Source organism: Aythya fuligula, chromosome 31 (assembly GCF_009819795.1).
Source record: "Aythya fuligula isolate bAytFul2 chromosome 31, bAytFul2.pri, whole genome shotgun sequence".
In the NCBI taxonomy this organism is placed as follows: domain Eukaryota; kingdom Metazoa; phylum Chordata; class Aves; order Anseriformes; family Anatidae; genus Aythya; species Aythya fuligula.
The window spans coordinates 265,633-288,137 of record NC_045589.1 but is presented as its reverse complement, the minus strand read 5'-3'; the positions used below and the strand labels follow the sequence as shown (position 1 = coordinate 288,137).

The 22,505-nt window shown below is 49.5% G+C and overlaps 2 protein-coding genes and 1 pseudogene across 2 annotated transcripts; all 3 read right to left on the bottom strand.

The window, feature by feature from the left end:
* Positions 1-686: 686 nt before the first annotated feature.
* LOC116500127 (olfactory receptor 14A16-like) lies at positions 687-1,634 on the bottom strand. The gene has a single exon (XM_032205040.1). It carries the CDS (start codon positions 1,632-1,634, stop codon positions 687-689), a length of 948 nt encoding a protein of 315 aa, XP_032060931.1.
* Positions 1,635-10,874: 9,240 nt separating this feature from the next.
* On the bottom strand, positions 10,875-13,367 carry LOC116500126 (annotated as a pseudogene).
* Positions 13,368-15,601: 2,234 nt separating this feature from the next.
* Positions 15,602-16,534, bottom strand: LOC116500125 (olfactory receptor 14I1-like). Its single transcript, XM_032205039.1, has one exon. It carries the CDS (start codon positions 16,532-16,534, stop codon positions 15,602-15,604), a length of 933 nt encoding a protein of 310 aa, XP_032060930.1.
* Positions 16,535-22,505: the final 5,971 nt, after the last annotated feature.

Sequence of the window (22,505 nt, the reverse complement as noted above, 5' to 3'; positions counted from 1 at the left end):
GAGCCATCAGTGCGAGCTTGCATCCCAGAAGGCCAACTGCATCCCGGGATTCATCAAAGGATGAGTGGCTAGAAGGTCGAGGGAGGTGATTGTTCCCCTCTACTCTGCTATTGTGAGGCCCCACTTGGAGTACTGAATCCAGGTTTGGTGCCCCAGCACAAGAAGGATGTTGATCTGTTAAAACAGGTCCAGAGGAGGGCCACAAAGATGATCAAGGAGCTGGAGCACCCCTCCTATGAAGGAAGGCTGAGAGAGTTGGGTTGGTTTAGCCTGCAGAAGAGAAGGCTTTAGGGTGAATTCATTGCCTACAAACCACCTGTCTGAGCTGGAGCAAAAGCCCAGTGCAGGGAACGGTGGTTACGAGGGGCAGTCTGTGATGATTGCATCTTCTCAGTAATTAAAGGGGGCATAAGAAGAGATGGAGAACAACTCTTTGCTCAATCAAATAATGACAGGACAAGGGGGAATGGTTTTAAACTTCTTCACTCAGAGGGTGGTGAGGCACTGTAAGAGGTTGCCCACAGAACTTCTGGATGCCCCATCCTTGGAGGTCTACAAGGTCTGGGTGAATGGGGCCCTGGCAAACTTAATCTAGTGGGTGACATACTTGCCCATGGCGGGGGGGGTTGGAACTAGATGATTTTTGAGGTCTCTTCTAAACCAGGCGGTTCTGTGTTTCTATGATTCTAAGACAGGCAGTTTATTCCTTCTGAAAAACACTCATTCATCACTTTCCACACCGCATCTTTCAGCTCCTGGTTCCTCATGCTGTAGATGAGGGGGTTCACTGTTGGACTCACCACCGAATACAGAACTGCCAGAAAAAGATTCAGGGATGAGGAGGACATGGAGGGAGGCTTCAGGTAGGCAAATATGGCAGTGCTGGTGAAAAGGGAGACTACGGCCAGGTGAGGGAGGCATGTGGAAAAAGCTTTATGTCGGCCCTGCTGTGAGGGGATCCTCAGCACAACCCTGAAGATCTGCACATAGGACAGCACAAGGAAGACAAAACACACAAATAATAAAGAGGCACTAACCACAATAAGCCTAGCCTCTTTGATATAGGCATCAGTGCAGGAGAGCTTGAGGATCTGGGGAATTTCACAGAAGAACTGGTCCAGGGCATTGCCTTGGCAGAGGGGAAGGGAAAAGGTATTGGCAGTGTGCAGCACAGCATAGAGAAAAGTACTGCCCCAGGCAGCTGCTGCCATGTTGACACAAGCTCTGCTGTCCATTATTGTCCTGTAGTGCAGGGGGTTGCAGATGGCAATGTAGCGGTCATAAGCCATGATGGTGAGAAGAGAAAACTCTGCTGTGACAAATGTGACAAACATAAAGACCTGGGTAGCACAACCGAAGAAGGAAATGGCCCTGGTGTCCCACAGGGAATTAGCCATAGCTTTGGGAACAGTGGTGGAGATGGATCCCAGGTCGATAAGGGCGAGGTTGAGAAGGAAGAAGTACATGGGGGTGTGGAGGTGGTGGTCGCAGGCTATGGCTGTGAGGATGAGGCCGTTGCCCAGGAGGGCAGCCAGGTAGATGCCCAGGAAGAGCCCGAAGTGCAGGAGCTGCAGCTCACGTGTATCTGCAAATGGCAGGAGGAGGAACTCGGTGGGGAAGCTGCTGTTGGACATTTGCTGCTTCTGGGCATAGCAGCCTATTTATGGAGGAATTTAAAGAGGCAAGTTAGATAGTGTTTTCTGAGCAAAACCTAAGCCATATCTCATTGAAACATCCTCAACAAGACACACTGCCTTTTCCAGGGAAGAATACATGCTTCTGCCTGGAGCTTTTGATTTGGTTGCCTAAGAATGCCTAAGAGATCAGGTTAGTCAACTTCGCTCTCTGGAAGGGTCAGTACTGCCCTGTAGGTACATGATAAAGACCACCAGGGACTGGTGGTGGTCTCTGAGACAGGTACCTGCCCCAGGCAGCAGGCTCTGGGAAGCAGAAAGACTCCCCCCTACTCTTCTGGGTGGCCTCCTTCCTCCCACAGCTTCTCCCCGCAGTGTCCTGGGCAGCTCCCCAGGCAGGCTGAGTGCTGAGCCTGGCAGGCAGCAGAGGCCCTGCCCCGGCACACAGCCCCTGGGGCACAGCAGGGACCCTGCTCTGCACCACAGCCCTGGCCAGTCCTGCCTGCACAGCCCGCAGCCAGCCCCTCTAGAAGGAGCCGTCACGTCCTGTCCCTCTGACAGCTTTGGAAGGTAATCCCTGCTCTGGAATTTGTCATTTTCCTCTTATTCAAAAAAAAAACTCCTCCTGAGTCCTGAGTCCTCCTGAAAGCTCCCATAGGCTGTGGGTTTTTCCAGCAAATCTGGAGATGGCACCAGGAACAACAGCTGCATTGCCCTGTAGCCAGAGACTTACTCTGTTCAGGGCTGTGAAGATTTCTCCTACCGTGAGCTCTCAGCATCCCCCCTCCACACTGCCTTTAACATCTCCCTCCCTTCTCTCAGCCGCCCTTGTCCCTTGTCCCCTGCAGGCAGTGCCCCCAGCCCTGCTGCGCTGTGCAGAGGAGCTGCTCCTGGGCAGAGCTGTCTCTCTGCAGCACTGCCCGCTTGCTAGGAGCTCCCTTTGGGCCCATGAGCCCGGCCCAGCTCATCAGCACAGGGAGCTCTTGACAAGTCCCTGGGCCTCCACGGAAATCAACTTTGAATCACACTCAGGCAGTCTTTTGGGATACAACCACTGCTCTAAAGTTTTGATCGGGACTTATTTCCAGTGCTGTCTTTGCTCCTAATTCCATAGAAGATGTTGGCAGGAGAATCATCTGTTCTTGTCTCATTATGTGACCAGACACCCTCAACGTGAAAGGCAGGGTGAATACCACCTCTTCCAAGCACTTGTAGATATTGCTGGGATGCTGTGGAGTGTGTGTGGGGGAAGAGATGACACGACTTTTCCACAGAATCATAGAATCATAGAATCATAGAATATCCTGAGTTGGAAGGGACCCTTAAGGATCATCAAGTCCAACTCTTGACACCGCACAGGTCTACCCAAAAGTTCAGACCATGTGCCTAAGTTCACAGTCCAATCTCTTCTTAAATTCAGACAGGCTCGGTGCAGTGACCACTTCCCTGGGGAGCCTGTTCCAGTGTGCAACCACCCTCTCTGTGAAGAACCCCCTCCTGACGTCCAGCCTAAATTTCCCCTGCCTCATCTTAACCCCGTTCCCGCGGGTCCTGTCACTAGTGTTAATGGAGAAAAGGTCTCCTGCCTCTCGACACCCCCTTACGAGGAAGTTGTAGACTGTGATGAGGTCTCCCGTCAGCCTCCTCTTCTCCAGGCTGAACAGGCCCAGTGACCTCAGCCGTTCCTCGTACGTCTTCCCCTCCAGGCCTTTCACCATCTTCGTAGCCCTACTCTGGACACTTTCCAACAGTTTCATGTCCTTTTTATACTGTGGTGCCCAGAACTGCACACAGTACTCGAGGTGAGGCCACACCAGCGCAGAGTAGAGCGGGACAATCACCTCCCTTGACCTACTAGCGATGCCGTGCTTGATGCACCCCAGGACACGATTGGCCCTCCTGGCTGCCAGGGCACACTGCTGGCTCATATTCAACTTGCTGTCTACCACAACCCCCAGATCCCTCTCTTCTAGGCTGCTCTCCAGCGTCTCATCGCCCAGTCTGTACATGCAGCCAGGGTTTCCCCGTCCCAGGTGCAGGACCCGGCACTTGCTCTTATTGAACTTCATGCGGTTGGTGATCGCCCAGCTCTCCAACCTGTCCAGATCCCTCTGTAAGGCCTTTACGCCCTCATTTGAGTCCACAACTCCTCCAAGTTTGGTGTCATCAGCAGAACATCAGAAACTCAAATCTCTCTGTCTACATATGCTACAAAACCACTTGTCAGCCCACAGAGTCATAGAAACATACAATGCTTTGGGTTAAAGGGACCCCAAAGACCATCAAGTTCCAGTCCCCCCTGCCATGGGCAGGAACAAATCCTACTAGTGTTGCTCAAGGTCCCATCCATCCTAGCCCTGGACACTATCAGGGAGGGGGCATCCAAAACTTCTCTCGGCAACATGTTCCAGTCCCTCACCAACCTCCCAGTGAAGATTTTCTTCTTTAGATTTAATGTAAATGTACTGTCTTGTAGTTTAAAGGGATTGCCCCTTTCCTAGAGCTACAATCCCTGATAAAGATTCTATCCCTATCTTTCTCCTATTTTTCTCCCCCGGTTCTGTTAAGGAGAGTCAGGAAGACAGTGGCTGTGTTGTGCTTTGATAACAGCTGGGGATAAACCACAAAACATCTGAGGACACAAACCTGACTGACAATTGATAAAGGAGGCAGTGAGGGAACCAGACATGGTCAATCACACTGACTGAAGATAGCACGGGAGAGAGAGAAAATATTTATTCCAGTGACATTATCTGATCAGGGATTTGTTGGTCTGGAAACCAATAGAAAAGGGGGAATGCTGGTTAAAGGGTATGAGAAGAGGCTGAAGACACTTGGGTTGTCTAGTCTGGAGAAAAGAAGGCTGAGGGGTGACCGCATTGTCCTCAACATCTTCCTGAGTGGGGGAAGTGGTGAGGGAGGTGATGATCTTTTCTCCTTGGTAACTGACCACAGAAGGTATGGGAATGGCACAAAGCTGCACAAGAGGACGTTCAGATGGGACATCAGGAAAAAATTTTGTACTGTGAGGGTGGTTAAATGTGGAACAGGCTCCCTAGAGACCTGGCTGATGCCCCATGCCTGTCAGTGTTCAAGAGGCATTTGGAAATTGCCAGAAATTAATCACGGATTTTTTTTTTCCTATATATATGCCCATAGCTATGTATATTTATATTCATAACTATGAATATTACTATAGAATCATAGACTATCCCAAGTTAAAAGAGACACATAATGATCATTGAATCCAACTCCTAGCTCCACACAGGTCTACCCAAATGTTTTTATAAACAATGTGGATGTAGGACTAGAAGGTGTTTTGAGCTAATTTGCTGATGATACTAAACTTGGAGGAGTTGTTGACTCCATTGAAGGTGGAAAAGCCTTGCAGAGATAGATTGGAGAGCTGGGCAATCACCAACTGCATGAAGTTTTAAAAGAGAAAGTGCTGGGTCCTGTAGCTGGGATGGGGCAACCCTGGCTATGCTTACAGACTGGGGGACGAGACGCTGGAGAGCAGCCCCACAGAGAGAGATCTGGGGGTTGTGGTTGACAGCAAGCTGAATATGAGCCAGTAGTGTGCCCTGGCAGGCAGGAGAACCAACCGTATCCTGGGGTGCATCAAGCATGGCTTTGCTAGTTGGTTGAGGGAAGTGACTGTCCTGCTCTACTCTGCGCTGATGTGGCCTCTCCTCGAGTACTGTGTGCAGTTCTGGGCACCACAGTACAAAAAGGACATGAAACTATAGAAGAGTGTCCAGAGGAGGGCAACGAAGATGGTGAAGGGCCTAGAGGGGAAGATGTATGAGGAGCGGAAGAGGTCACTTGGACTGTTCAGCCTGGGAAAGAAGAGGCTGACGGGAGACCCCATCGTAGTCTACAGCTTCCTCACGAGGGGGAGTGGAGGGGCAGGTGCTGATCTATTCTTTTTAGTGACCAGCAGGACCCGGCACTTGGTCTTCTTAAACTTCATGCAGTTGGTGATCACCCATCTCTCTAATCTGTCCAGATCTCTCTGCAAGGCATTTTCACCCTCAACAGAGTCAACAACTCCTCCCAGTTTAGTATCATAATCAAATTAGCTATAAACACCTTCTAGTCCTACATCCAAATTGTTTATACAAACATTTAATTGAACTGGCCCTCAAACGAAGCCTTGAGGGACCCCACTGGTGACTGGCTGCCAACCTGATGCGGAGCCATTTACCACAACCCTTTGAGTGCTACCCGTCAGCCAGTTATTCACCCAAGGTATGATATTTTTGTCCAGCTATATGCTGGACATTTTGTCCAGTAGGATCATATGTGAAACTGTGACAAAAGCTTTACTGAAATCCAAAAAGATCACATCAGCTGGTTTCCCTTGATCAATTAGATGGGTGATCTTATCATAAAAGGAAATCAATTTTGTCAAACAGGACCTACCTCTCATGAACCCATGTTGACTGGGACCAATGACTGCATTGTCCCCCAAGCACACTTCAATAGCTACCAGAACAATCTTCTCCATACTTTTACCAGGCACTGACATGAGACTAACAGGCCTGTAGTTACCAGGGTCTTCTTTCTTGTCCTTCTTGAAACTGGCACGACATTTGCCAACTGGGACCTCTCCACATTCCCACGACTCTTATAATAATTGAGAGAGGCCCTGTGATAATGTCAGCCAGCTCTCTGAGCACTCTGGGATGAATCCCATCCGGACCCATTGTCGTGGTTTAACCCGGCCAGCAGCTAAACACCACACAGCCATTCGCTCACCCTCCCCCTTCCCTCTCTGGGATGGGGGAGAGAAACGGAAAGTGAAGCCCGTGAGTTGAGATAAAGACAGTTTAATAAGACAAGAAAAATAATAATAACAATAATAATAATAATAACAATGATGATAATAGCACTACTACTAATAATGTGTACAAACAAGTGATGCACAATGCACCTGCTCACCACCTGCTGACCAATGCCCAGCCTAACCCCGAGCAGTCCCACCCCTTCCCCCTGGCTAGCCACCCCTATATGTTGTTTAGCATGACGTCAGATGGTATGGCATACCCCTTTGGCTAGTTTGGGTCACCTGTCCTGGGTCTGTCCCCTCCCAGCTCTTGCTGCACCCCCAGCCTGCCCGTTGGCAGGACAGAGCAAGAAGCTGAGATGTCCTTGGCTTGGTATAAGCACTGCTCTGCAACAATTAAAACATCGGGGTGTTATCAGCACTCTTCTCATCCTAAGCCAAAACATAGCATTCTACCAGCTACTAGGAGGAAAATTAACTCTGTCCTAACTGAAACCAGGACACCCATGGACTTGAATGGATCCAGGTGTAGCAGCAAATCACACACACTTTGAGGGTCAGTTGGGCGTTTATCATTCCCACTGTCACGGTTCTCCAGCTCAGGGCACCCAGGGTCCTGAAGCCCATCCTCGGCATTGAAGATGGAGGCAAAGAAGGCATTAAACATCTTTGCTTTTCCTATGTCCTTGTCTGTGAGGTGACCTTCCCCATCAAGTAGAGGATCTATATTTTCTCTGCTCCTCCTTTTTCTATTCATATATTTAAAAGAAAACTTTTTATTGTCACCCACAGATGTGGCCAGCTTCAACTCTAAGTGGGCTTTGGCCACAGGAATCTTCTCCCTACAAACGCGAACAGCATCCCTGTAGTCCTTCCACTTTGCCTGACCTTGCTTCCAACAGCCATACACTTTCTTTTCATCCCTCTGCTCCAGAATAAGATCCCTGGTCAGCCAAGCTGGCCTTCTTCCCCACCTTCTTGACTACCTGTGTTTTTAGGATGCAGTGTTTAAAGACTGACCAGCACTGATGGATGCTGACACCTTCAAAAGCAGTTTCCCAGGGGACCTTGCTAACTAGTCCTCTGAGCAGCCTGAAGTCTGCTCTCCCCATATCCAGGGCTGAAGTTTTGGTAGCAGTTTTCCTCCTGTCACAAAAATTTTAAGCTCAACCACTTCATGGTCACTATGACCAAGACAGCCACCAATTTCCACAGCCCCCACAAAACTCTCTGTATACTCCAGCAACAGATCTAGGAGGGCACCTTTCCTAGTTGTCTCCCTTAACACTTGCACCAAGAAGTTATCATCGCGGTGCTTTAGGAACCTCCTGGACCTGCTTGTGTCAGCCTTGTGATATTTCCACTTGACATCTGACAAGGTTTTGCACTCCATCACTTAGCTTATCACCGGCGGGCCTTATTTTATCCCTTTCCCCCTTCAACTCTAGTTTAAAGCCCTGTCTATCAGCTCCACTAACTCCTGGGCAAAAATCCTTCTCCCCCTCTGAGAGGGGCGCATCCCATCTGGTGCCAGTAGGCCCAGTGTCGCATAGACCTTCCCATGATAGAATCATAGAATCATAGAATCATAGAATATCCTGAGTTGGAAGGGACCCTTAAGGATCATCAAGTCCAACTCTTGACACCGCACATGTCTACCCAAAAGTTCAGACCATGTGACTAAGTGCACAGTCCAATCTCTTCTTAAATTCAGACAGGCTCGGTGCAGTGACCACTTCCCTGGGGAGCCTGTTCCAGTGTGCAACCACCCTCTTGGTGAAGAACCTCTTCCTGCTGTCCTTTCTGGCTCCTGGTGGCTCCCGAGTGGCCTCAGTGCAGGAAAAAGCCTTGCCTGCCTCAATGCCCTCTCTGCTACAGAACACATCTGCCCTGGAACCGATCTCCTTATTTATGATCACAAGTTTGTGATTTCTTTATTCTGGAATGCCTGGTAGAGTTTCTGGGAAGTTTTCAGTAGTATTCTTGTACCAGCTGTACTCCAGGTTCCCTTGGGGAAGAACATTGTTTTGAGAATTACCCCACTCACTGGGTAACCTTGAGAAGCAGGGATTACAAACACCATAAAGGCCTCAAAACACAGGATTGTCATACACTCTGACTGCACAGTCCAGCCCCTTCTCCCCTGAGTCAGAAGGGACCTCTAGAGGTGTCCACTACCATCATCTTCTCTGAGCAGTGATAGCTTTACAGGTAGACGATATTAGCTCTCAGCATACCCCCCTCCACGCTGCCTTTAACATCTCCCTTCCTTCTCTCAGCCACCCTTGTCCCTTGTCCCCTGCAGGCAGTGCCCCCAGCCCTGCTGCTGCGCTGTGCAGAGGAGCTGCTCCTGGGCAGAGCTGTCTCTCTGCAGTGCTGCCCGCTTGCCAGGAGCTCCCCTTGGGCCCAGGAGCCCGGCCCAGCTTAGCAGCATAGGGAGCTCTTGACACGAGGGAACTCCAGGGAAATGATTTTGAATCAGGCTGAAGCAATCCCTGATGTTCCCTCTCTGAGCTGGGGAGAGACACTTACTTCCAGCAGTGTCATTTCTCCTACTGGGAGAAGATTCATCAAAGAATCACCTTGTCTTCTTCCACTTTTAGGCAGGACACCCAGAATGTGATTGGCAGGGATCACATTTTCCCAAGCTGAGGGAAGTGATCACAGGGAGTCAATTGATGCATCTCATTCTGAGTTTGATGTCCTAGGCCTGTAAAGGGGGCCAGAACCTTCCTTATCAGACACAAACCCACACAATTTGGGATTTCTTTCACCTCTGCTCAGATATGTAAAAAATAATATAGGCTAAACTCCCACAGTAATTACAGGAGATAGAGAAGAGCAGTGAGTTGTTCAAATGTAAACACCATTTGACATTTGAGGTGCACAAAGATGTCTGTCTTAGCGGTAATCCTTTAAGTTAGGACTTCAGAGACTGGGAATGTAGGTATTAGAGTTTTGTCAGTGCAGACTGCCTAAAAATGTGGCCTCCCTTTGTGCCTTGTCACTCACCTGTGAGCTGTCCCTTGTCATTTAGCTAAATAATATAAACCTCTCCTTTAACTTATCTCTCTCCTCCCCAAAATTGGGAGTAGATTAATGGAGAAGTGGTAATTTAGAGACAGTACTTTCTAAAAGGTGTTTGAGAGCTTAGGCACATGAGTGGACTGCCTGTGGTGTAAATGCCTGAAGTAACTAGGAAAATAAAACTAACATTCCCATTTTTAAGGAAAAGGTACAGCATTGAAGAGGCTTTCAGGGTAGGGCATAACTGCATTACCTGTGCATTTCCTAGGCTCCCAACCTTAGATGCTATCGCACTGGGGAAACTTGGTGTGCTAGCTCCAAGGACCAGCACGGAGCGTAGAGTGGAGTGGAGACACCACGGCTAGGCTCTGTAATCAGGTGGGGCCTCGATTGTTCTTGTGCACAAAGCTGCACTTTTTGCCACCCTAAGCCAAAGACCTGTCATGTTTTGACAAATGCTGGACCCTAGTGTACTTTTTGCTCATTATAATATCATTATAATACCAAAACACACCTCCATCCCAAAAGCTACCCGCCTCCAAGGGGCGACCACCCCTCACTGAGCATGCGCTCTGAATTTCTCGAAGGCTATTACTTTAAACGGAGACGGGAAAACTTTACACCAATCATAACTAAGATATGCTTGACTAGAGCCACTCAAGCTCCACCTAAAACATAGAAAATAATATAAATTGGCCCAAGAGAGAGGGGATGTTAGGGAAGATACCACCGTCAGGGGAGATACCATCCCGAGGAAATACAACATCCTTAGGACCTCCTGACTCCTGGGATCAGTCAACGGGCTGAGCCTCTCTTCCCCCCTCATTGGGACGCCTTTGGGTGACATCTGAATACTTGCTTATAAATCTCTATAGAGTCTTTGATCCTTTTAACGCGTTTATTTCTAGGCTGCGCACCTGTGACACCTGTAACACCTGTAACATCTATAACATCTATAACACCTGTAACATCTGTAACACCTACAACACCTATAACACCTGTAACATCTGTAACACCTATAACACCTGTGTATTTCATGCATACTAGCTTGCTTTTGCAGACAGTCCCTATCACCGGCAATCCAAAAGAACCTGATTATCTGTTGCTGTAATAAACCATACTTGATTGCATTGTAATAGCTCTCATTAATGCAACGAGGGTGAGGGTGGTTATCCGTGATAGTCCAGTGTTCTGAATCTAACCAGACCCCCAGACGGTTAATGCATTTTTGGTGAATGTCCAAACGGACCCCCAGACGGTTAATGCGTTTTTGGTGAATGTCTGAACAGACCCCCAGACGGTTAATGCGTTTTTGGTGAATGTCTGAACGGACCCCCAGACGGTTAATGTGTTTTTGGTGAATGTCCAACTGGTTCAGTACCCTGAATCTGACCGGGCCCGTAACGGTTAATCAGCTACACCCCTTAACGCGACACCCACGCCAGGTGAGATTTGGGGTTAGGAGTAAGAGTAGTGGATTCCTTGCAGAGAGAGGGATAGCATTTAGATGTAGTGGTAAGGCTTACAGTTACTGCTTAGAAATATTGCCAGGGCTTGACCTGGATGTTTTCCTAGTAAGTGTTGCAGCAGCACAGCCTTGCCTGAACCCCTCTCACCTCTTCCAGATCTTTCCTTTCTGTTAGCCAAATCCCTCTTGTCTCCCCCAAATTTCCCACCTTTATTCACCCAGATTTCCCCTGGCCTCCCCAAAGGAGTCACCCTGTTGGGGGCAGCTTCCTGAAAGCCTTTGTGACCTCAGAGGCTCTGCCTCCCTGCTGTTGTCCAGACAGGGGCTGGGACAGAAGTGACCTCACAGCCAGCATCCAAAGGGTCACAAGGAGCTGTTGTGCTCAGGAAGCCTCTTTCTAGCCCACCCAGGAGCACCAGATGCATGCCGTTCACAGTCCCTCGGGTACTCTGCCTGCCAACCAGCTCATGCTTCAGAAGGTCTTCTACATGTCCAGACTCACGTTTCCTCATGCAGCCTTTAGCAACTCCATTGCATCCTAAAGGAAATGCCCACCCATGTGTGAAAAGTGATTCAAGAACTTTATATATACTTTGGGAAAACATATTTTAGGCAAATTCTGCAGAGAAGGAGTTGACATGACAGTTATGATGACTAGGATTGCTTTATTCAGATGGTATTCTAGGGGACCGTACCTCCAATGGGAAGTGAACTTTAGACTCTCTCTGTCCCACTGGAATTCATGGCTGGCTCCCTTAGGGAACAGCTTATGGCACTTGGGCTCATTCAGGTTCATCTCACCACACCCACACCGGATGCAGTCTCATATGGACAAGGGAAACATGGACTCCTGATGTAGTCATTTAGTGTCCATATCCAAAGGAAGAAACCATCTGTGTGAGCTGGGGCGAGAGCCCAGTGCTGGGAACAGTGGTTGCAAGGGGCTGCTCTTGGACCATTGGCCTAAGGCAGCATCTGCCAGGGTGTCCAGAGAACAAGGTCCAAGCCCAGCCCCTGCTCTGCTGGTCCTCCCTGACTCTCCCAGGAAGACAGCCTTTCATGCTGTGGATACAGGCCGGTGAAGTCAAAATCTCATGGGTGCTGGGCACCAACAGGCAGGAATGGAATCATCCCTCCCTGCCTAAAATATGATCCTGGGACTCCTCTCTTATCTGCCTGAGCCCACAGAGAAACAAGCAAAGCCAGGAGCCTCTTTCAAGTCTATTCCTTTGAAATATCCATGAGAGCATCTTTGGGAGAAGAGCTGGGCTTTCAGGCACTGCCCTGAGCAGATCCCCTTTTATACTGGAGATGCTGGTATGGAGCCAGCTGTGTTAGAGAAGTGCCCCTGGCCTGTCCCTGCCTGTGCACACAGCAGCACGATGAGCAAGTAACAAGTACAATCAGTCCTCATAGCAACACAAGAGCTCCGTAGGAGAGTGTGGGAGGTGAAATGGAGAGCTGATTTGGACAGACCAAGCCCTGGGGCTCCCTGGCATTGCTGCTGTGCCAGGACTATTTTTCCCCTCAACCTCTGCACACAGCCAAGTGCCACCACCTTTCTCTGAGGAAGCATCTCAGGAAAGCAAGTCACTGCAGGAACCACCTTTTTATTTAAATACACATTCAATATTTAATTGTCCATTAAATACACCTCTTTTATACCAAGTCTGGGAGTGACATGAGACATTAGGTAGCAAACTGGAAGGAGAAGAAAAAGGATTTATTTACTTATTTATTTATTTTTAGATATATCACTACATAAGTAAAGCAAAAATAAAAAGAAAAAAAGAAAAAAGAAAAAACTCACAAGATATGTCCTGGCCTTTAATGAGTTACATTATGAGTGATATGCAATGAACATGCAGTTATTTGCTTCTCAAAAACCTCCAGTCATCACTTTCCACACTGCATCCTTCAGCACCTGATTCCTCATGCTGTAGATGAGGGGGTTCACTGCTGGAGGCACCACCGAGTACAGAACTGCCAGCAAAAGATCAAGGAATGGGGAAGAGATGGAGGGGGGCTTTAGGTAGGGAAATATAGCAGTGCTGAGAAACAGGCAGACAACAGCCAGGTGAGGGAGGCACGTGGAAATGGCTTTGTGCCTGCCTTGCTCCTAGGGGATCCTCAGCACTGACCTGAAGATCTGCACATAGGACACCACAAGGAAAAGAAAACAACCAAATAATAAACAGGCACTAACCACAATAAGCCCAACTTCTCTGAGGTAGGCATCTGAGCAGGAGAGCTTGAGGATCTGGGGGATTTCACAGAACTGGTCCAGGGCATTACCTTGGCAGAAGGGAAGGGAAAAGGTATTGGCAGTGTGCAGCACAGCATAGAGAATAGTACTGCCCCAGGCAGCTGCTGCCATGTTGGCACAAGTCCTGCTGGTCATTATAGTCCTGTAGTGCAGGGGTTTGCAGATGGCAACGTTAGCGGTCATAGGCCATGATCCTGAGTAGGTAAAATTCTGCTGTGATAAAGACAACAAAGAAAAAGACCTGGGTAGCACAGCCTGCATAGGAAATGGCCCTGATGTCCCAGAGAGAGTTGGCCACGGCTTTGGGGACAGTGGTGGAGATGCAGCCCAGGTCAAGGAGGGCAAGGTTGAGTGGGAAGAAGTACATGGGGGTGTGGAGGCGGTGGTCGCAGGCTCTGCCTCCCTGCTGTTGGCCAGCCAGCTGCTGGGACACAAGTGACCGCACACCCAACATCCACAGGGCTACAGGGAGCTGTTGTGCTCAGGAGGCCTCTTCCCAGCCCACCTCCCCCAGGAGCAGTGGGTGCAGGGGATGCCCTGCACAGTCCCTCATGTTTTCCCATGTAGCATTTATCAACACCAGTGCATCCTGAAGGAAATGCCCATCTCTGTGTGGAAAAGTGAATCAAGAAATGAATTTTAGGAAAATGGTGAGAACACTACAGATAAGGAGTTGGTGTGAAAGTCATGATGTCTAATTTTGCTTTATTTAGCTGGTTTCACAGGAGACCATACCTCTAAAGAGAAGGGACCTTGAGACTCTGTCTGTCCCACTGCACATGATAGCAGCCTTACAGAATAGTTTCTGGCACTTGTGTTCACTCAGGGTCATCTCACTGCACCAATACTATGGGCCGTCTCATATAGACAGGGCAAGCGTGGATTCCTGATGTAGTCATTTGGTGTCCCTCCATGTAGAAACAAACCACCTGTGTGAGCTGGGTCAAGAGCCCAGTGCTGGGAAAGGGGGTTGTGAGGGGCTGCTCTGGGACCATTGTCCTGGGGCAGCATCTGCCAGGGTGTCCAGAGAACAAGGGCTCATTCCAGCCCCTGCTCTGCTGCTCCTCCTTGTCTTTGCCAGGAGACCAGCACAGCACAGACCCTCCCCAGCTCTCCACACCTCCCTGTCCTCTCCCCAGCCCAGCCCAGCAGAGCAGCCCAGGCTGGAATGGCCCCAAAGCAGCAAGTGGAAAAGTGGAGGGCAGTGGCAGTGTCCCTGCTGCTGACGTCTGCAAATTACCTCACCTCCTCGCCTTCCCCTTGTAGAAGAGACACTCAAAGCTCATTGAGTCCAACTCATTTCCAATGGCAGAGATGTTTTGGGGTGATTCATTCAATCTAGTCTTTGAAATTTCACCAGAAGTTTAACAACTAATTCAGCAGACTGCTTTCTCTGTGCTTGCTGTGTTCCCTGCAGTTGCAGAGCTCTCCTTTGCCTGTTCCATCCCAGGTTTAGCATCTTACCTCTGGGTGGCTCCACCTTGGACATGCTCATGCTCTGTGTGCTCCATGCCCTGTTGACTCCCTGGCACACACTGCCCCTACCAATCCCCTGGGCTCTCCTGGTGACTTCCACTTCTCTCCAGAAAGACACCTGCCTGCCTTCACACCTATTGCATGCTGTGCATACAGGCAAGTGAAGTCACCATCTCTATGGGTGCCAGACACCAGCTGGCAATTCCAAAATCAGCCCTCCCTGCCTAATAGCTGATCCTTGATGATCAGCTGATCTCGTCGCCCTGAGCCCACAGAGAAACAAGCAAAGCAAGGAGCCTCCTTTGAGTCGGTTCCTTTGCAATATCCATGAGATGAGATGTGGGAGAAGAGCTGAGCCTTCAGGCACTGCCCTCAGTGCCAGATCCCCTTTCATGCTGGAGGTGCTGGTACGGAGCCAGCTGTGTTAGAGACCCTGGCCTGTGGACAAAGGACTTCCCCACAGCAGCACAATGAGCAAGCAACAAGAGCAATCAGAACTCACAGCAAGAGAAGGGCTCTGAAGGAGAGTGTGGGAGGTGAAAGAGAGCACCTCAGAACAGACCAAGATTTCAGGCTCCCTGGTAATGCTGCCGTGCCAGGACTCTTCTCTCCTCCACCTCTGCACAGAGCCAAGTGCCCCTGAAGTTCCCCCACAGGTGTCTGAGGAAGGATCTCAGGCAAGAAAGTAACTACAGGGTCCTTTCTTTTATTTAAACATACAGAGAGCCTGGCTCATTGCTTCCACCAAGTCTTGGAGTCACCCAAGGCAGGTAGATACTGAAATGACGGGGAGGAAAAATGTTATGTCTTTGTGCCTTTGCAGACACAATCATAAGCAAGGCAAACAACAACAACAAACAGCAAAGCGCACTCACAGAAAACAAACATTTGGGAATATAATGAGTTACATTATGAGTGATATGCAGAAGAAAACAGACCATTTATTGCTTCTGAAAAACTCCAGTCATCACTTTCCACATTGCATCCTTCAGCTCCTGGTTCCTCATGCTGTAGATGAGGGGGTTCACTGCTGGAGGCACCACCGAGTACAGAACTGCCAGCACAAGATTCAGGGAGGAGGAGGACATAGAGGGAGGCTTCAGGTAGGCAAATGTGCCACTGCTGATGAACAGGGAGACCACGGCCAGGTGAGGGAGGCATGTGGAAAAGGCTTTGTGCCGGCCCTGCTGCGAGGGGATCCTCAGCACAGCCCTGAAGATCTGCACATAGGACAGCACAAGGAAAACAAAACAGCCAGATGCTAAAACAGCACTAACCGCAATAGGCCCAAATTCTCTGAGGTAGGCATCTGAGCAGGAAAGCCTGAGGATCTGGGGTATTTCACAGAAGAACTGGTCCAGGGCATTGACTTGGCAGAGGGGGAAGGAAAAGGTATTGTCAGTGTGCAGCACAGCATAGAGAAAAGTAATGCCCCAGGCAGCTGCTGCAATGTTGGCACAAGTTCTGCTGGCCATTACTGTCCCATAGTGCAGAGGTTTGCAGATGGCGATGTAGCGGTCATAGGCCATGATGGTGAGAAGATAAAACTCTGCTGAAAGAAAAAAGAAAAAGAAAAAAACCTGAGCAGCACAACCTGTGTAGGAAATGGCTGTGATATCCCAGAGGGAGTTGGCCATGGCTTTGGGAACAGTGGTGGTAATAGTGCCCAGGTCAATGAGGGCGAGGTTGAGGAGGAAGAAGTACATGGTGGTGTGGAGGCGGTGGTCGCAGGCTATGGCTGTGAGAATGAGGCCGTTGCCCAGGAGGGCAGCCAGGTAGATGCCCAGGAAGAGCGCGAAGTGCAGGAGCTGCAGCTCGCGTGTGTCTGCAAATGGCAGGAGGAGGAACTCTGTGGGGAAGCTGCTGTTGGACATTTGCTGCCTCAGAGCATGGATGGCTGTCAGTGGTGGAAAAGACACAGAACAAGTTAGAGAAATTTCTCTGTGCAATACCTATAGCTATAGATTATGTTTCATCAAAACCTGCTCAGCAAGACAGACTACTCCTTCCCTTTGAGGAAGATGTGCTCTTGCCTCTAGCACTCAGTTTTACTTCCTAAGTGTGTAGAGGGACCAGACAGATCCTGTGTGGGCTCAGCCAGAGTCAGTACTGCCCTACAGCGTCTGCTGAAAACCAGTGGGGATGGATTTCAGGTGCCCACTGGACACAGGTGTCTCAGTATTTTAGGTGCTGAGAAGGACATCCAAAAATCTGTCACAAAACAATGAACTATGTAGGGTTATAGAGTGTGGAGGAAAACTGTGAGATTCCTCACAGACCTACAGATCTCTTTCAGTGGAATAATCTAACAGCCTCAGTGACTGACACAACCAGACAACTCCATTAGTGTTTTCCTGACTGCTCTTTAGGGCAGGAAAATGAAAGCAGAAACTCTAGAGAGTGCCTTCCATGCAGGTAGTGCAGGAGTTGGTCCATCTTGTCAAGAATCACTGCCAGAGATGCCCTGGGGGTGCTGTAGAGCTGAGAGCTGCCTACCCCAGGAAGCAGCGTCTGGGCAACAGCAGGACCCTGCCCTGCCTGCCAGGGGAAGGGGTGCTTCTTCCACCCAAAGCTTCTCCCCGCAGCACCCTAGGCAGCTCCCCCGGAAGGCTGAGTGCTGAGCCTGGCAGGCAGCAGAGGCCCTGCCCCAGCACACAGCCCCTGGGGCACAGCAGGGACCCTACTCTGCACCACAGCCCTGGACACCCCTGACTGCAACCTGGCTGCAGCCAGCCCTGTGAGAAAGAAACATCATGTCCTGTCCTTCAGTTATTTATGGCAGATAATCACTGTTCCGGAGCTTGTCGTTCTCCTCTTATCCAAACACTGAGAGTCCTCCTGAAAGCTCCCATAGGTTGAGAGATTTGCCAGCAAATCTGGGGATGGCACCAGGAACAACAGCTGTGCTGCCCTGCAGCCAGAGACTTACCCTGTTCATGGCTGTGAAGATTTCTCCCACAATCAGCTCTCAGCATCCCCCCTCCACACTGCCTTTAACATCTCCCTCCCTTCTCTCACTGCCCTTGTCCCCTGCAGGCAGTGCCCCCAGCCCTGCTGCTGTGCTGTGCAGAGGAGCTGCTCCTGGGCAGAGCTGTCTCTCTGCAGTGCTACCCGCTTGCCAGGAGCTCCCCTTGGTCCCAGGAGCCCGGCCCAGCTCAGCAGCACAGGGAGCTCTTGACAAGTCCCTGGGCCTCCAGGGGAATCAACTTTGAAACAGACGAGTAATCACTCATATTCCCTCCCGCTGCTTCTGAAGGAAACTTTTCCAGCACTGTTATTCCTCATACAGAAAAACTATGTGGTCCAAGAATCACTTTTCCCTGTCCTGGTTTTAGGCAGAACACCCAGGCAAGGACAGGGAGGGACCTGCCTTCCCCCTGCTGAGGGAAGTGTTTCAGCTGAGTAAAACAAGGCATCTACTTCTTTATTTGCTGTCCAGAGGCTACAAGGGGGCTCAGCTTCCTCTCTCGTGCATCACACAACCCACACGAGTTGGGATTCCTCTTGACCTGGTTCAGGTGGGCACAAACCAGGCAGCTGCATGTCAGCTGCCTGTCTCAGCTCCCAGCATATTGAATGGAGACAGAGAGCAGAAGGGAGCTGTTCAGATGCAGACACCGGGTGACATTGGAGGTGCCATGGTGACATTTGAGTGATGTTTCAAGTGCCAAACTCCTCTGGGCCATAAACAGAGATTTTATTGATGCATGTCCATTATAATACAGCTCTAGCCATTGTTCAATAGCAAAGAAACAAAAGGCAAGCTATGACTTGTCTGCCATCACTGAAACTTGGTGGGAGCACTCCCATGACTAGAGTACTGCAATGTCTGGCTATAAGCTCTTCAGAAGGGACAGGCAGCACAGAAGGAGTGGTGGCATAGCTCTATATTAGAAAGTGTTTTGATGTTGTGAAACTCGAGGCTGAGAATGATAATGTTGAGTCCCTGTGGGATAGGGTCAGCAGGAAGGCCAACAAGGCAGGCATCCTGGTGGGGATATCTTATAGACTGCCAAACCATGATGAGGTGACGGATGAGGAGTTCTACAGGCAGCTGGCAAAAGTTGCAAAATCATCAGCACTTGTTCTCATGGGGGACTTCAACTTCACAGATATATCCTGGAAATGCAATACAGCTCAGAGGAAGAAGTCCAGGAGGTTTCTGGAGAGAGTGGAAGAAAGCTTCCTGATGCAGCTGGTTAGTGAGCCTACCAGGGGAGGTGCCCTGCTAGACCTTCTCTTCACAAACAGAGAAGGACTGGTGGGAAATGTTGTGGTTGGGAGCTGGCTTGGGCAGAGTGACCGCGAAATGTTAGAGTTCTCCATTCTTGGTGAAGTCAGGAGAGGGATCAGTAAAAACACGGTCTTAGACTCCCAGAGGGCAGACCTTGAGCTCTTCAGGACACTGGTTGGCAGAGTCTCTTGGGAGGCAGTTCTGAAGGGCAGAGGAGTCCAGCAAAGCTGGGCACTCTTGAAGAAGGAAATCTTAAAGGCTCAGGAGCAGTCTGTCCTTATGTGCCCAAAGACGAGCCAATGTGGAAGAAGACTGGCTTGGCTGAACAGAGAGTTGCTGCTAGAGTTTAGGAAGAAAAAGAGGGTTTAGGACATTTGAAAAGAGGGCAGGCCTCTCAGGAGGGCTATCAGGATGTCATGAGACTGTGCAGGGACAAAATTAGAAAGGCCAAAGCTCATCTGGAGCTCACTCTGGCTACTGCTGTTAAAGATAACAGAAAATGTTTCTATAAATACAGAAACACAAAAAGGAGGACTAAGGAGAATCTCCATCCTTTACCGGATGTGGGAGGAAACTTAGTGACAAGAGATGAGGAAAAGACTGAGGTGCTTAATGCCTTCTTTGCTTCAGTCTTTAGCAGCAAGACCAGTTGTTCTCTGGGTACTCATCCCCCTGATCTGGTGGAAGGGGGATGATCTGGTGGAACTAGCTGCTGTATGTCAGAGAGGCTGAGAGTCCAGCAGCAGTGCCATGGGCTGGAAGGATCACAACCAGCTCACTTCTACCTGGGCAGATTCTGGCCCAAGAAGGGAGTGTTTTATAAGTATGATATTACAAGGGCAGTGGTGCCTCAGAAACTTCAGTAAGTCTAGAAAGTCCAGTAGGAAGCAAATGGCTGTTAAACAGCCTCAGCGTTGACTTCTTTCTGAAGCAGCTGACAGGTCATCCCTTGACTCCTGGCTGGGATCTGTGCCTTTAGGCTCACCTCTGCTGGTCTCCATGACAAGCCAGCAGATGCACCTGCTCTGCACATAGTTTGTGAGATCCTCTCTTCCTAAGTCCCTGGCAGGCCCCATAGAGGAAGAGGTCTTGAAGAGGTTTTGTCATGTCAGAAGTTTCAGCTTTTGCCTAATTCATCCTTCAGGACTGCTTTCAGTTTTTGACACAGAGGGGGCCACTGCCTCTGAGATGTCTGGGGGAACACAAAGCCTTCATGAGGGCAGGGAAAAAGTTACTCTGGGTCCATAGGAGCCATTCTAGAACCAAAACATGTAGGCAGGAAGCGCACTTTTGTGGTGTTGCAGAGCTGCTGGGCACATTGCATGGGGTGCTCTGACAGCCTTTGTGTCCTTCTCCATGCTGCCTTAGGAGCTGCTTCTTTCTCAGGAACAGAGTAGCCAACAGAGGTGAGACAGATACTCTCGAGTTCATGAAAGCCATCAGAAAGCTGCCACTAAGAAGATGACTGATATGGGGAAGGCAGGAGGAGCCTGGCCAGGAGAGATGTGAGATTTGGGGGAGGAAAGAAGAGCTTGGATAGCAGAAGGTAACGATTTTGGAGAGGTAAGAATATTCAGGTAATGTTGATCCCACCATAAAGCTGACTTAAAGCAGTCATGTGAGGCCCTTACCCTTTTTTAACCTGTTACATTAATACCTACATCTAAATGCCACTCTACACGCTGACAGGAATCCACTGCTCTAATTTTGACCACAATATCCCTTGAAGCCAAAATTAGTCCATAACCCCTTTCCATTACCTTTCCTCTCTTGCTCACCCTGATTCCTTCCCTTAACACAAAGCATGTTCCACACTAGCACTGTGTTGAACTTCAAGTTGGTGATGGCAAAGTTGAGAGCCTTTGAGTAAGGATTAAGGGATGAACAAATAAAGGGATGTCTTTGTAGGAGTCCAGCTGGAGGAATGTGACTGTGGAAGTGACTGTGAGGTCACTTCTGTCTCTGCAGTTGATAGGGCAGCAGCAGGAACATGTCACAGAAAGGGACTGTGAGGTCACTTCTGTCTGAAGCAGCTGACAGGTCACACTTCTACCTGGGATCTGTACTTTTCAGCTGACATCTGCCAGTGGTCCTGGTAGGCCAGCAGAAGGCACCTGTTTGGCATGCTGACTGTGGGATCCCCTCTGCCCACATACCCAGAAGGATCCAGACAGAAAGAAGGCCCAGATATGGGTTGTCCTGTCCCTTCTACTTGAGTCCATGACTGGACAGCAGGAGGCGCAAGGCTTGAGTGTGTCTACAGAAAAAGCTGTAAGGTCAGCAGCTGGACCATGGCTTAGAAGATGCTGGTGAGGTGACTGCTGTCTGGTTAGTTGACAGGCCACAAGAAGGCCGATGGGTTGGGATGCCTACTTTAGGAGTGGTTTCCACCCTGATGGAGCTTTCTTTGGTAGTAGGAAAGAGCAGGAGAGGAAAACCTTCCAGAAAATGCACCTTGGAAGGTTAGCACTGGCCATGAAGAAGACAAAATGTCCCTCAAAGAGTTGTGCTGTGGTACTAGAGGTCACCCAAAGAGTATCTTTGATCAGCCCATGGCTTTGTGCTTGAAGGAACAGCTGGAGAGGGTTGACAAGACATTGGTGAAACCAGAGAAATGCCAGGATGAGAGCAAGGTGGTGAACAGAGATGGGTGTCTGCAGCCATCAGGGAAATAGGACAAAGTGTGGGGCAGCACAGGGAAGTCTGGAGGTGACAATTAGATGGGTGCTGTCAAGAAGAGAAGGCCCCATCAGCCCTGACTTTTTTGTCCCCTTGGATAGAGCTTCTGAGGAGATGAGATACAGTCATTGCAAGGGGGCTCATTGCTTTCTTGAGACCCTGTGCAGAGGCAGGGAGGTGTCATACCATTGTTCTTCTTGGGGCATCACACTGCCCACCATATCCCACAGACCCCAAGCAAGAGCCCAGAGCCAGACATGGGAATGCAGGACATTCCCTTCCAGTGGCTGGAGTCAGGGCCTGGGCCTTTTACTTCAGCACAATAAACCCAGACTTTTCTCAGCACAGTGCTTTGCCTATCTGTAATCATGGCCTCCAATTATCTGCCCTAACAAGTCCCTGAGGAGAATCTCCTGGTAACGGCCCTCAGTGGGGCCCATTAATACTCCAAGTCACTTCAACTTTTCCTTCTGACTTTACTTGCTCAAGCAATTGCATCATTCTCCTCTCATTACCTCAGGTTCACAGACTGAGCGCAAAAATCCACCATGGAACTCATTAAAATGCAGAAACAACTAAAGAACCATGTCTTCCATAGTTTTATTCAAGTCTTCAAGATTAGGACAACTAATTGGAGAGCTTTCATAGTGTAGTTAAGGAGGAACATTTTAAAAAGCACCTATTACAAATCTTTTCTCATTTTAAAGGATTAATTTTATGGCATTTCAGTTTTGAGCATCTTTCTTCAATTGATATTAATCCAGGGCTTCTCCTATGGAGACGTCCATAGGGAGGAAAAGCAGAGTCTTGAGGTCTGACAGTGCATGGTCAACCTTGCTCCTCACCACCCCAACCCTGACACTTCTCTCATTGGCCACCTGGCGCTTGCATCACTTTTCCTTACACTACACTTGTGCGCTGGTCTGCATTTG

Coding starts and splice junctions, on each gene's coding strand:
- LOC116500127 (XM_032205040.1), bottom strand. CDS start 1,634: ATGTCCAACAGCAGCTTCCCCACCGAGTTCCTCCTCCTGCCATTTGCA.
- LOC116500125 (XM_032205039.1), bottom strand. CDS start 16,534: ATGTCCAACAGCAGCTTCCCCACAGAGTTCCTCCTCCTGCCATTTGCA.